This window comes from Astatotilapia calliptera, chromosome 17, assembly GCF_964374335.1.
Source record: "Astatotilapia calliptera chromosome 17, fAstCal68.1, whole genome shotgun sequence".
Taxonomy (NCBI): domain Eukaryota; kingdom Metazoa; phylum Chordata; class Actinopteri; order Cichliformes; family Cichlidae; genus Astatotilapia; species Astatotilapia calliptera.
In genome coordinates, this window is record NC_137438.1 from 12,840,017 (window position 1) to 12,853,042 (window position 13,026).

At 41.3% G+C, this 13,026-nt stretch overlaps 1 protein-coding gene across 2 annotated transcripts in view; it reads left to right on the forward strand.

The window, feature by feature from the left end:
- The first annotated feature begins 782 nt into the window (after nucleotides 1–782).
- mylk4b (myosin light chain kinase family, member 4b) overlaps nucleotides 783–13,026 on the forward strand; it is a 33,977-nt gene continuing 21,733 nt past the window's right edge. Inside the window, exons 1-2 of one of the 2 annotated variants that reach the window (XM_080291401.1) lie at nucleotides 783–1,373; nucleotides 7,995–8,247. In XM_080291401.1, coding sequence (XP_080147527.1) covers nucleotides 1,315–1,373; nucleotides 7,995–8,247 — 312 coding nt within the window. In that variant the 5' untranslated portion in view covers nucleotides 783–1,314. Of the gene's footprint in view, nucleotides 1,374–7,994; nucleotides 8,248–12,436; nucleotides 12,687–13,026 lie in introns of those variants that run through there. The other variant, XM_026147943.2, reaches the window with a different exon arrangement.

Consider the following 13,026-nt stretch of genomic DNA (forward strand, 5'->3'; position numbering starts at 1 on the left):
CTGGTGGAACAGGTGGCAGCTTCTTCAACCGGCTTCTGATAGTCCACAACATAAGGCGCCTAACGGCAGGGCCACGGCAGAAGGGGAATCACTTGTCTCCTTCCTCTCCCAACCAGCGTCTCTTGTAACAAGTATGTCTGCCAGTAGGTTTAGGCATGCGAGGTTTTCTCGGTTATGTTAGATTTGTTTGTTTTTCATTTTGGCCCTTGCCCACCCATAGATGCCAAATCCCAACTCATTAGATATGTAAATAAAGACAGCAATGATCAAATGTCAACAGTCAGGTTGTGCGACTGCTTGGGACTTGGAGAAAGTGGATCACTTTCATGTTGTGTCTCAGGCACCAGTAGATGGGTTTAACAGATGGAAATCAAAGGGCACAAGTGCTTATTATGTTTCATTACTCCCCATATATCTCCCCTCTCTATTGTCCTATATTACTCTTAATGAATTTTGGTGTTGGTTTCTTTTACTCAAACAAGTCTGTCTTATGTTTCATAAAACTTAACACAACCTAACTCACAATACTTGACCTTCCATGCCAGTTAGACAGATACACAATATAACCCCCAGCTCTAGAGGGATTTTATTTGTTAGAATGTTCCATATCTTTGACATTTTACTGTTTTGTTGATGATGTCATATCCGTCAGCAGATAAAAAGGACATCATCAACACAAAGAAAACAATCAAATAGGTGGTAGAGACCAAAACAGGGTTAAAACGAGAGTCAGTTGATCAGAGGAAAGACTTGTGACTCCTATCAAATAGTAATGTTGCTCTAAACATAAAAGTAAACAATAAACCAAGTAGACATTTTTAAAACCTCAGTCTGTATCCTTGCTCCCTCCCTCTTTTGACCTCTTGCTTCCCCCCACTCTGTCTCTCTCAGTCTATCATCCCTCCTCTTGCAGACACACACGGCACTCTGGCATTCCGCTCATTCCATTATAATAAGCCACATTCCCTGGAACACTTCCTCCACTCTCTCACTGCTTGTGGTCCCTGAGTCCCAGAGCAGACACCCCCCACCCTCCTCCCTCACACCCTCTTTTTCCCTCACCCGCCCTCCTCTGGTGCTTATCCCGGGGCGGCTGTGGCTCCCGGCGCAGATAGCCACAAGCAGCCAGAGCTTCCCATTGAGTTATCTGTCCTCATCTGTCAGTCTGTCAGTCACATTTGGTCACTCCGTCCTAGCTGCTCCGTGTATGTAGAGAAGTAAAAAAATAAAAGCAACACATCCAGTATCTGGTGAAGAAAACGAAAACCAGTGGAGGAAGAGAGGCAACCTGGAGACACGGACTCCATCACACCCATGAAAGACATGGGAGGAAAGGAAAAGAAGATTCTGGTGATTGCAAATGTGCACCCAGGGTGAGTGTTGTTTCCTTACCACTGCAGGATTTTCTGTGGAGAAAGGTGGAAAATCCTTCACCGCTGTCATATTCTAATCCCTGACTTAAATAGTAAAAGAAACATTTTTGATAGTGACTATTTTTGTTAATGGCAAGAAATGCAAAGCAACATTAAACTTACATGATGACCGTGTTTTGAATTCTAACACCTCTTCTCCTGTGGGATCGTTTGCACCAAGTGCAAGATGCCGCTTGTCCAGTTACCCATATGCTGTATGCATGTGAGACAGATTTACTCTCTGGGAAGCTTTGGCTTAAAAACTATTTGAAAAAATAAAAAACAAAACATATATTTGAAATGTAAAATATAACAAGTCTTTATCCCAAATCTCTTTCTTACACAGTTAAAGGGTTCCCATGACTGTATTTATGTGTAACAATGCAGTAAATTGGGAACATTTGATTAATGAAGTCTACTTAACTTTGTTTCAAAGCAGAAAGCAGGTGTTCTTGATGTGGACTAAAAGGAGAGCACTGCTTTGTTCTTGGCGAAACTGGAAAGTGCACTGTGTGGAAGTTCTACGGTTACACTCTGTTACTGCCTGGGTTGCTGAGTAGTTGTCAGCACGAAGGATTGGAGGGGATGTGGGCACTGAATACGCCTAATGGGTATCAGATTAGAGTCTGCATACGTACTAGGCATGTATATATGAGAAACTGCTGTTTGATTGCACAAAGTCTAATGCAACGGCCGCAAATAGTTTGCGCATTTTTTGAGAAGGCAGTGCTCATATGAACTCCATGCACCTAAAACGCATTTAAATACGCATGTAGGCATATTGTATATGGCACTTGCAATGGAATGTCGGGGTTGCCTGGGCTCAGTAACAAATTGGCTTCAACCTCAGAGAACCTCCACAGTCCGATGGCAGATCACACCTTGGCTTTAACTGTGATGAAAGCGTGCTGGCAAGCTAAAAAGGAGAGAATGTCGAGTTTAGATGGAGAAAAATAAACCTGCTGATCACTTGATATCATAGTGTCGGGCGGTCAACTCTTTTAATTTGATGCCTGTTCATTTGTAATGACCGCTGCCCCTTGAGTGCCCCCTCTAATTAAGCAGTGTGGACTGGGATTCAGGTTCAGCATTGCTGTTTCATTTTATTAGTGATCAGCACTGGTGTTGAGTAGCACGTCCTTTAACTGAGGAAATTTAAAAAGCTATGCTTTTTTAAATACTGTATGTTTTTTTTTTTTAAATATACATATTATAGCCTGTTTTTATTCATTCATTTGGTGTGAGAGAAGGCACAAATATGGTTGATTATGGATGACAATATTCCCTAATATTCTACTCTCCATATAGACACACAGACACCTCCCCCACATTCCTGTGGTTTATAGGCTTTGATGGCTGTTTCCATGCAGCTACTAAACCAGGACAGCAGAGGCCCCAGAGAGAAAGATAGCAACCTGGGATTGAAGACTGTCCATTCCAAGCCACCACCCCACCCCCATTTGAGCCGACTGGCACAAGGCCTTCTATTCTGGCCTAACACTTAAAACAGGTCTTTCATTTTCCCTATTGGTGTTTCTGTGTCATGCCTGCATGATAAAAACACGGCCCAACAGAGCTTGGCCTTAGGTTACCTCCACATGGCTGCATGGGTACTTCCTGCATACACAAATGCATCCACATGTGGACACAATGCAAGCAAACGGAAGTGCAGCCGACTTTGTGTCTCCTCGCCCCACTTAATGTTATCTTAGTTAAGTGTGACTACAAAGTGTGTGTACCTAGCAGCAGATAATTTCTGGATCTGCATTTGAAAATTTGCCACAAGAAACACTGATTGTGCAGAATTTGTTCACTGTGACTCAAATCTGTACACGGTGCTCTTTTTGGAAAAAGTTGATTAATTCTCCTTCCTGTGCTCCAGTCTTTGAGCTGAAAGGAACCCAAACATATGTTTGTATTGGACACTATAAAAAGAAAGGCATCCATGTCTTTTAAAGGCATCCATGTCAGATCTACACTTCACTGCTAAAGACATTTTACCTGATTGTAAAAGTGGATATATATAGATATCCTAAAGCAGAGCTTACCAAATTGTGGGGCCCGCAATGACTAACTACTCCTGACATTTTGGAGATGTTAGTTCTTTATACAGTAAAGTTACAGCGGGATACAAATAATATCAGGCTGATCCTGCCACGATTTGTTCCCTTAGTTCAAATCACGGACAAACAGTATCCCACCGTTATTTATGTTTTTGAACCCATTTTGCACACAGAGGCATTTTTTGAAAAATGTATTAATAGCGATGTTGAATATTATTACACCGTGACGCCTCTGCCTTTCTAAATGGAGGGACAGTAACTGCGTGTGTATATGTAAGCGTGTAAAAACTGCAGATAGTCAGATTAACAGTATTTTGTCTCTATCTGCCATTCTGCAATTCATCTCATGTAAACAATAACGTGGCGCACAGCGTGACGTGACAAAGGCACATACCTTTGACGTTGCGTAATGAACTCTGTATTCCTCGTCCACACATAAACGCAAAAAAGGAGTTTTAAAAAATCTCAGTTTTCGGTGACTCCAAACGCCGTTTACGTGTGGACGAAACAGCTGCGTGTTCAAAAATACCCATGTAGGTGCGGACATAGCGTAAAAGAGTTAGTAGTTTATTTTCTTACTACCTGTAATTTATTGCAGATTACTTGTATTTGCTTAATCGTTTACTAAATGTTTGAGGTGTGAAATAAACACAATGGAGCAAAATATGGGTGTGTGTGGTTGGAGGATGTGTTTGTACATTTTTCTTGTAAAACAAAGGGGGGCCTAGCAGAAAATGTTTGGGAACCACTGTCCTAAAGTATGTTGTTCCACTAAGGTTATTTATGAATGGCCCTGTTAGTGCTTTACAGTGACGGGAAACTTTATTACTCCGGCAGCATTTGTGCTGTGGCAATCATTTGAGAAGGCATAAAAGACAGGGAGGAGTGTTTTATTGCCACCTGTTGCTACTGTCTTTCATTGTGTCCCTCACTGTGATTCTTTTCAGTGTACTTTGTAAAATTAACCTGTTACAATAAACCTACAGCTGTGTATAGACACAGAGTTTGGCAACAATCCCTAACACAAAGATATAGTTTCACCTGAAAAACACCTCATTTCTGTCTCCTCCTGCTAGTATTGGTATCATACATATATTAAAACTATGGACAGTTAATCTGAAAAGATTTTTCAGATCTATAGCTTGGGTTTCAAAGGCAGGTTTGGACATTGATGTCTCCTGTTATTACTGTACCCTTGTGGCCAACTTGGCATCATAGGGGGTTTTGAAAGATGCCAACAGTTTTCTGGTGCTCATCTAAACATACACTTGAGGCTTCAAACAGTCCCAAGGGTCTTCATGATTCATTGCTACTTTAAGAGTTATGAGACACATGCAGTTTGTCCTGTCGGTTACATGGAAGGATTAGGATGGAGAAGACAGATAGGAACCCCCCTGCCATTTTATAGAGAGGGATTACTAAATGCCGCCAAGCTAAGCAAACATACACAAACTACAGCAGTGCTTGGACATGCTCACTGCCAGGGGGTACATGAAACAGCCGCATCCACAATGCTTTTATGTAATGGGCGGCTGAAACAACAACCGGAATGAGTCAAAGCGACCACAATGGAAAGCAAACTAATCAGTTTTAATTCCTGTCCACCTGGCAACAAGCCTTTTGATAGCTCATGCCTCCTAATGGTTTTACCATTTGAGGTTTTTTCCATATCTGGTGATAGCGCGCCCCTTGACCTTCACCCTGCACTACAGAGAACCCAAAATAAAGCCCTATAAAACAAACGACCGAAGGGTCAGCCTGTCTGACAGAGCAAACAGGACAGGCAAGGGCTGTGGGCCGTCTCAGCACCAGCTGACAGTCAAAACAGGCCCTCTTCAAGATAGATTTGAAGCCACAGGAAGGGCAGTTGGCAGTGTGTCTCACAGTGAGTGGCAGAAATAGTTCTTAGCTTTTAGGCTTGCATTCAATTAGTAATATGTAAAATTCACAATGTTCTGCTCATAGGCACTAAAAACCTAATATATTTATGGATTTAGCTACATGGACTCCCCAACAACTTGTTTTTAAGCATCACTCAAGGATAAAATAGGATGAAATTTGTAAAAGGAAGTCGTGGTTTACTGACAAATAAAGTGGTGGACATGTTTTCTTTTGCCATATGCACTGTGTGTGGTCACACCTGATTAAAAAGTCATTGTGAAAGCTGGTTCCATGAATCAGTATTATGAAGGAATTTTTCTGTATTCAGCTAAGCAGGAACAAAGTCTCCCTTTCCTTCCGTTCAGGATGTTTTAAATACTTCTTATTTTTAAAAAAGAGCTGCAGACATCTTTATTTACATATTATGTTTTCATTGATTCATCACACGTGACTCTTTTCTTTCTTTCTCCTTGACTGAGTTTAAGTAAAGTACTAATAATGTCAGGTCACGGGACATTTTGACAATTCAAATACTTTGCTGCCTATAAATAGAGTGAGCTCCAAAAAACTATGAAGCCAGATATGCCTTGTGGCAGCCAGAGGCATAGCTTGTAAATAATTGCACTTTATAGGATGTTGGTTTTGAGAAGCGCCTCAGCAAAAGGCTGCAGGTACAGGATGTTGTCCATTGTTTGCATGAACTGCAGTTATGCTTTGTGTTCCACCTGCTAACTGCCATCCTCATCACGAGTAGATAAATACAGTCATTTAGTCAAATAAGTGCAATGCAGTTATTTGGGGTTTTTTTAATAGCGATGTTGATCTATTTTGCCTCTAACTGTTAATGATCGTTTGCAAATTAGTATTCACACAAATGTTCTACGACGTGTCTCATTGAAAGTTCTTGGAGAAGGGAGTACAACTTACAAGTGCACTTTAAAAGTGACATGTTATTTTCCTGCGATTCTACATATGCAAACTTTGTTCAAACATTTTCACACTTTCATCTACCTCTAAGTTTAAATGATCAATTTACCACAAACCAATTCAAAGGTGAACAGAAATAAAAGAAAACAATTATACAGTTTAAATATATCCCCACTATTAACAAATCACCAAATGTAAAAAAAAGAAAAAAGAAAAAAAAAGGCCAATATAAGAAGCAGTGACAGGTGCATCCATGGCCACTCTGTTGGTTCACTGAAGCTGAAATCCTACCCCGAGAAAGCCTCTGATGCTGAGAAACAGCTCTGGCTGTTACACACAGGTTGCATTAGAGGCTTATGCACCATGCTGAAACTGCAGCCACTCTCTGGCCTCTGTAATTGTCAAGAAGAGCTGGAACATTTACACTCTAGAGGTATAAATATCCCCAGTGATCTTCCATGACTTCCCTAGAGGCTCAACAGGTAGAGCACAGCAGAAAGCCAGCTGTCGCTAGCAGGCGTCAGAGTGGATTTCTCCACCACATCATCAGTCATCTCATTTGGATCTGACATACTGCTTCACACTGGAGGCCTGGATCAAAGCGTATGGGATGTACAGCTATTTCAACAGTGTAGATTAGAGCGAGCAAGAGTATATTGCTAATACTAAGGTATCAATCCTTTTGATATTACATGTGGCATTACTACAGGGAAAGCAATTTTCAAATCACTGAACAGAACTGCTGTCTGTCAGTTTATATTTACATGATCTCTGCATCATAAGTTTTCAGTTATCTAGAGTCACAGTGGCAACGTTTTGTCTGCACCTTGGCTCAGTTCTAATTCTGAATTTCTTTTTAATCATATTCCCTGATGGATGATTTTAACATGATATTCTAAACGTCCAAAGTGGAAGCAAAGGCTTCAGATTGATTTTTTTTCCTGCTACATTACTTTAGATGAAAAGTGTTCAAACAATTTGAAGCCATAAAAATACTAATAAAGGAAAAGACAGAGTGTTGTGTGTAAAGTATTTAAAAGGCAGTGCAAATAGCCTGGATTTCAGTTGTGTGATTGTGCATTTGCGCATGTGTTTTATGTGCTTCTGTCTGTCAGCTGCCCTTCAGGAAAAAAAACCCATTGCCTGTTGATGAATGATTTGCGGATCCAGTAACTCATATCAGGGGGCATCAGGGAGAACATTTTAATATTTTACATATCTCAGAGCCGCCATTAGCAAACCAGTCACAAAAGCCTGTTTGCATGGTTCTGCCAGAGGTTTCTTCCTGTTAAAAGGGAGGTTTTCCTTCCCACTGTTACCAAGTGCTTGCTCAAAAGGGGGTCGTGTGTTGGGGCTTTCTCTGCTTTATTCTGTGGTCTTATTCTTGCATCATAAGGTTGCTTGAGGTGACTGTTGTTGTGGTTTGGACCTATATAAATACAATTTAATTTAATTGAACTATAATTTTACCTGTATGTGGTTTCAAATTAGATTTTCATTGATGTTTGTCTCTCAGGAGGTGGTGAGGAATGAGATCCAGGTTATTATTGTCTTTACTTTACAATATAATGAACTCTAAGATGACTGCTGTTGTGATTTAAAGCTATACAAATATAAACTGAACTGAATCTTTTTGTGTTGATTTCTAAGACTAATGATTCTAACAGCAGATTTTATCGAGTGGGTTCATGATTGGTTGTCATAATTTCAGGTCGGACAAGAAGACTCCCTGTAACGAGTCCCTTTCTGCTAATAAAAATGGAAAACCTCCCCCATCAGCTGTACCACCACCGATACCCATGTCTCCCATTGTTGAAAAGATGGAGGGACTGAAGGCCATCCGCAACCGCAGCAACAGCCTCCGCCTGGGCCGCCTGGCCTTCTACCGACACCTGGAGAAGGTGGAGACCATGCGCTGTTTCTGGGAGCTCAAACATGTGGAGCTGGAGGGAAGAAACCAACAGGTAATATGCACTCATTTTACACTCCTCGCTGTTATTGTTCACACATTACACTGAGGTTTGTGATCGGGTGAATCACTGATCTGGATTTGGATCACTCAGTGTTGTTTTATTCAACACTAATCGGCTTAGGTAAAAGGTTCTCTATTCACTCCTGACTCAACTGACAATTAAATATCAGCTTCTCAGACACTATTCTAGTTCACAGCGCCTCATAGAAAGCGTAGCATTCATTGACTGGGGTTGGCATGCAAGAGGCCTTGACAGGTGAAGTACAGCAAGCTCACTAGAGGGCGCTGCAGGTCTATTTAATTTTTTTATTGCTCACTTGAACCTCCTCAACTCTGCCCGTCTATCATACAGTACATAAAACCACACACTGAAATGAATTTGGCTCTTCACAGGATACAGCTCCAGTTGCCACAAGATGGCAGCCCTGGACTGCTTTGCTCTGCTTATTTAGAAAGTGGATACATACTTCTAGGATTGATCGCTTTATGAATATGAGCTACAGTCAATGTCCATACGCTTGCTTCTAAGTCAATCTTAGTTTGTCAAAATTATTTTTTAACTTTAATAACTTGTTATGGTAACACTTTATAATAACTACACACTATAAAGCATTATTAACGTATTAGTAAATGCTTCATTCATTATTTACAAAGCAGCCTTTTTAAAAAGCGGCAGACTGTTGTGTGTGCCACTGAGGCAAGTGGTTGAAGTCCACATGTAAAGAGACGATTTGTGTTTATTTACATTGTAAAGCACTAAAATGCAAGAGTCCTCCTCCCTCCATCATTTGTCTATTCCAGCTGTGTGCTAAACTCTTTTAGATGCTGAAAAGAGGCTACACCAGTGCATTACACAAGCAAGAGGACAGACAACACAGACGAGGGGTAAAATGTGAAAAATTAGTGTGCCAGGACAACTTATAACTAATAAAATGTAAAAGAATAATAACAAAAATGCACCAGGGAGAGAAAGAAGGATCATGAAGTACAGGTGAACTCAATAAGACTCTAACAGGGGCATCAAAAAGAATGAGGGAAAAGAATAAAAACACTGAAAATCAGCTCAGCTCAGTAAGGCAAATATAGAAGGAACACAGTAGGCACGACAAAAAAGAGTAAGAGTAAGAAACAATGAACTAAGACGTTATGACAGAAGCCCAGGCTGTGAGAACTGCATGGCAATTTTGGGCAAGACTAACAGAGTATAGAAAATCTGATAATGTACACTAACTAATGATGCCTGCTATATTTTATATGTCACATTTTAAATCTTAGTTGGCAATTTGGTGATAATGGCAACATTATTGCTGCCAGTTTTTGCTTTTCTCAGGAGAATATTATTACACACACACACACGCGCACACGCAGGCCTAAAATGGCTTTTATGTTTGTACCAGCGTACTTTTTGGAGCCAGTTTAAAGGTAATAAATGACAAATTAAGAATACACTATACCTGTGGTGGAATAGAATCTACACACAACAATGCTCCACAAAACACTGTCTCTTAGGAACAACTATATGTTGTCGTAATATCGCAGGCTAGTTTCCAGATCCACCAGCATCGTTACCTAATGCTGACCCTTCTGCCCCTGATCTGTTTGTGCAGAGGTTCTCCTCATATTCCCACTGGGGAATGTTTGTCCTCCCAGGGTTCCTGCTCAGCAACATTTATGACCACTTAACCCCCCACCCCCAACTGTTGTTGCTTGTTAAATCAAGCTTGCCTTAGAGTGCTGCAGTGAAGAATCTTCAATATTATGTGAACACCTGTAAAGTCTTTTGTCTTTTTGAAAAGGTCTATTCTACACTTTTGTCAAACTGATAAAGTAAGTTTTGACAAAGAGGACAAGAAAAAGTCTCAATATCTCTTAAAGAAACATTTAGAAGCACCAAAGTAAAATATTCTTAAGAAAAAGCTGAAAACATGAAAACAGCAAAATAAAACTTTACACAAAAAAACAAACATTAACATGTTCCACTATCACTGTACAACTGACCAGATCTATAAAGACAACTCTATAAAGATAGGCAAGCATGAGAAGTCTTTTGTCTTTCTTTCTCCTCTTTTCAAAGTGAAATTAGGGGGCGATCGTGGCTCAAGTGTTGGCAGTTCGTCTTGTAATCGGAAGGTTGCCAGTTCGAGCCCCGGCTCGGACAATCTCGGTCGTTGTTTTCTTGGGCAAGACACTTCACCTACCGCCTAGTGGTGATTGCCAAAGGGCCCGATGGTGCAATATGGCAGCCTCGCTTCTGTCAGTCTGCCCCAGAGCAGCTACAACTGTAGCTTGCCTCCACCAGTGTGTGAATGAATAGTGGAATTGTAAAGTGCTCTGACAGTCTTGAAAAGCGCTATATAATGCAATCCATTATTATATTATTAATATAAATTCAGAATTTTACACATTAAATAAGTGTACCCTTACTGCTTCCTGAAGAATTAAAATCATAAATAGCAGCCAGGTGCTGATAATAAAATACACACGGTTGACTGATCAACAGCGAGTGCGAGCAGCGCTATAAAATTCTTGGCAGTTTGCTGAAGCATTCAGGTGTGTTAACACAATGCTACAGTCTTTGCAGGAGTTCACATCCCAGCAACTTCACTCAAAGTCAGCAAAAAACACAGGAGCTAAATCTCAAAATCTCTCTGCAGGCAGATGGGCAATCCCCCGAGTGGAGCGCGCACCAAACTCTGCTGCACCATAAAACCACCTTTAGTGTGTTATGTTCAAGTTCATTACAGTAAAATAACAAAGAGTCAGAACAATTCAGTTCCTTCCCATTTTTATTTATAACGGCAAATCACAACAACAGTCACCTCAAAGTGCTTTACACGGTAAGGTAAAGACCCTGAAATTATACAGAGAGATATTATTGTAGGGTACAAACATGCGTGGTTTGTTTGGAAGGGTTGCCTGGAGACAGCCTCTTCTCTCTAAAAAAAACACGGTAACATGGCCTAGGTTTGCAAAGTTGTATCTGAACAAACCACAAGACTTCAGAAACAATGTCCTTTGGATAAATAAGACCAAAGTAGAAATGTCTGACCATAACGCAGAGTGACACCAAACAGCAGGACAAACACCTCGTGCTAACTGTCAAGCCTTAATGGTGGGGCTTTTTAGCAGTAACGGGACCAGAGCACCTTGCCGTCAAGAAAATTACCATAAACTCATCTGTATACCAAAGTATTCTAGAGTCAGTTGTGAGGTGTTGCTTTTCTGACAACTGAAACTTTGTCACAACTGGTCATACGACAGAACAAGGTTCCTATGCACGGCAGCAAATCAGCAGCAGAAGGACTGAAAAAGGAAAACCTCAAGATGTTGCAATGGCCCGGTCAAAGTCCAGACCTCAATCTGACTGAAATGGTGTAGTTGAACCTTAAGGGAGCTGTGCATAAACAAATAATAAAGTGATACGGAGAAGTTATTGTTGCTAAATGTGGTGATCCAAGCTAGTAAACACACTTTTCATAGGACTACGTAGAGTTCCATACAAATATTTCTTTTTACGTGACCTCCAATAATTAATACACAATATTACCTTAAAAAGAAGGTCCCCTTTTCCCTGTCTTTGACTCACTATGGACACCATACTGCACTTACAAAGACTTCAGCTTCAGCTCTTGTTTTAATGTCACCTGTGCTGTTGAAGAGAATGCAAATTTAGCAGCACTCAGTTGCAAGTGTTTGTTTCCAGTCATGCATGCTTGTGTAACTGTTTGCCATGAGGTGTGTCTGCAGTGATGCATGCACTTGTCTTTGCCTATATGTGAGGCTTAAGTAGGAAAAAGCGGCTGCCTGGGAGGCAGACTAAAGAGGGCTGAAACATGTATGAAGTGCTGTGTCTGAAGTTAAAGGATACCACAGGGGTCTCACTGACATGCCTGCAGCAGCAGGGACAGCAGCAGGCATCTGATTCTGCGTACAGCAACGACACCCTGAACCCTACACCACCTGTCCCCTTCTCGTCTCAGAGACAGCGTGTTCTCTCCTTTTAGGTCCTGTGGTGGGAGGTAGGGAGGAAGCCGGGTGGAGGGTGAATGGGTGGCTGGGTGGGCGGGTGGCTCGACTCCACAGAAACCCTGTCCTCTTCTGATACCGCTGCAAGCAAACGATTTAGCATTACATGATACAGGAGCCTAGCTATTTCATAAATAAGGCCTGCTGCCTCTTCCCTTGTCAACATCTTGTTGCCAGCCACCCAAGCCAGCAAAGAGCCTGAAATAAGACGGACAGCCCGTGCAGGCAGACAGCGGGGACAGGAAGAGGAAGAGGAAGGCTTCCATCATGGAGAACTTCCTAAGGGATAAAGATCTTTGGATCTTAGGCAGTGTGTGTCTGGTGGCCACTTTTCTGTGGCGACGGCTGTGGAAATTATTCTCCACAAAGAAGAGAAGAAAGACTACATCATCTTCAGATGCAGAGGTAACAGAGTGAGACAGTAGTTTAGGTCAATGCAGCTGTGCTACATCTGCACAGGTGAATATGGGAGCATGCATGAGGGTCACTCAATCTAAACAGCACAAGTGTAAACAGTAAGAAATATAGAAATGGGGAAATCTGGCATCGCTCATGTTGTGGAATATGTTAGAGCCTGACAAGCTGCAGCTCTCTATTAAGCAGAAATTAAGTAACGGATGTTGTCACATTATCACTCAGAGGGATGCTGTCTTGATGCCAGAGTGATGCAATCTGATTCTGAGATTCTGTTTGTTAGTGGTGATTGTTGCTTTGACCACGTCTGTCCTGTAAGAGAAATTCTTAT